Genomic DNA, 1,217 nt, shown 5'->3' with positions numbered 1-1,217 from the left:
AAAAGTAGTGGAATTATCAAAGAGTGAGGTGGAGAAGGAAACAGAGAAATGGAGGAATGTTATCATACTATATGTAGTAGGAACCACACCTACGATTGGAGCTTTGGAAAGGTTTGTTGCTAGTCAGTGAAATTTTGTCTCAAAACCTATGATATACTTCCATAATGAAGGATACTTTGTTATAAAATTCAATAATATGGATGATAGAGATGCGATTCTGTATTCTGGACCTCATACAGTTGGCAATAAGCCAATAATCACAAAAGTGTGGACACCTGATGTAATAACCCGACCGGTCGTTTCGAGCTTTTGCACTTTGATCGCCAGTTTGCCTCTAACAAATTCTCATCTAAGTAAAGACTGGTATTCATCAACACTAGACAAAGGCATGCAACTTGGTATATACTAGTGAAAAAGAGCATGGCAGTAAGAAACTCACATTATCAATGGAACCAACACCATGACCATTATCATTGGGCTCGGGTTTCGGTTCTTCCTTCACAATTCTCATTTCACATCTTTTCCCCTTCCTTTCCTCGTCAATTTCCACATCCTCTTCCTCCTCCTTCTTCACTTTATCATCAAATCTCCTCCTCTCTCTTCTCTCCTCCTTCTTATCCTCTCAAACCCTAGCTCTCTTCTCATCTCCTCCATTGCTCTTATCCACACTCTCTTCTCCTCTCTCTTTCATCTTATGTGCATTCCTTCTCTCCACTGAATCCTCTCTCTCATACGATTTCTCCATTTCTCTCTATCGTCTTTCCTCCTATGCGGATGCCTTCTCTCCACGGAATCCTCTCTATCGTAAGATTTTTCTCTGACAACTTCCGATTCGAGTAATTTCTCGCGACGCCTTTCGCGATCGCGACCTCTTCGATCATCGGATCGGTGTCGGTTCTCATCGTCTCGATGGTGGTGCTTCGAACGGTCGCGATGACGATGGCGGCGGTCGTTGTCGTCGTCTCTGGATGCTCGTTCTCTCCTACTAGATTTTTCTCTCTCCATTTCGAATTTCTAGGGTTTCTGAAACTTGAGATAGCTTGCACTCGAATAGATTTGTGTTTCACGAATTGAGAGCAATCCGGAAATTCTGGATTTGGGTTTGGGCGCACTGATGGGTTGGGTTTAAGGATGATATTTGATTGGATGTTAACATGCTATTTGACTTGTCCTTAGTTTGGACGATTGTTACGAGTTAATTTTAGAGAAATTTTCAC

At 42.1% G+C, this 1,217-nt stretch overlaps 1 protein-coding gene across 1 annotated transcript; it reads right to left on the bottom strand.

Moving 5' to 3' along the window:
- Positions 1 to 687: 687 nt before the first annotated feature.
- Positions 688 to 1,005, bottom strand: LOC109222249 (pre-mRNA-splicing factor cwc25-like). The gene has a single exon (XM_019386620.1). It carries the CDS (start codon positions 1,003 to 1,005, stop codon positions 688 to 690), a length of 318 nt encoding a protein of 105 aa, XP_019242165.1.
- Positions 1,006 to 1,217: the final 212 nt, after the last annotated feature.

Source organism: Nicotiana attenuata, unplaced genomic scaffold (assembly GCF_001879085.1).
Source record: "Nicotiana attenuata strain UT unplaced genomic scaffold, NIATTr2, whole genome shotgun sequence".
Taxonomy (NCBI): domain Eukaryota; kingdom Viridiplantae; phylum Streptophyta; class Magnoliopsida; order Solanales; family Solanaceae; genus Nicotiana; species Nicotiana attenuata.
Note: the sequence above shows the minus strand (reverse complement) of the source record. Positions and strands in the feature narration are given on the sequence as shown.

Coding starts and splice junctions, on each gene's coding strand:
- LOC109222249 (XM_019386620.1), bottom strand. CDS start 1,005: ATGGAGAGAGAAAAATCTAGTAGGAGAGAACGAGCATCCAGAGACGAC.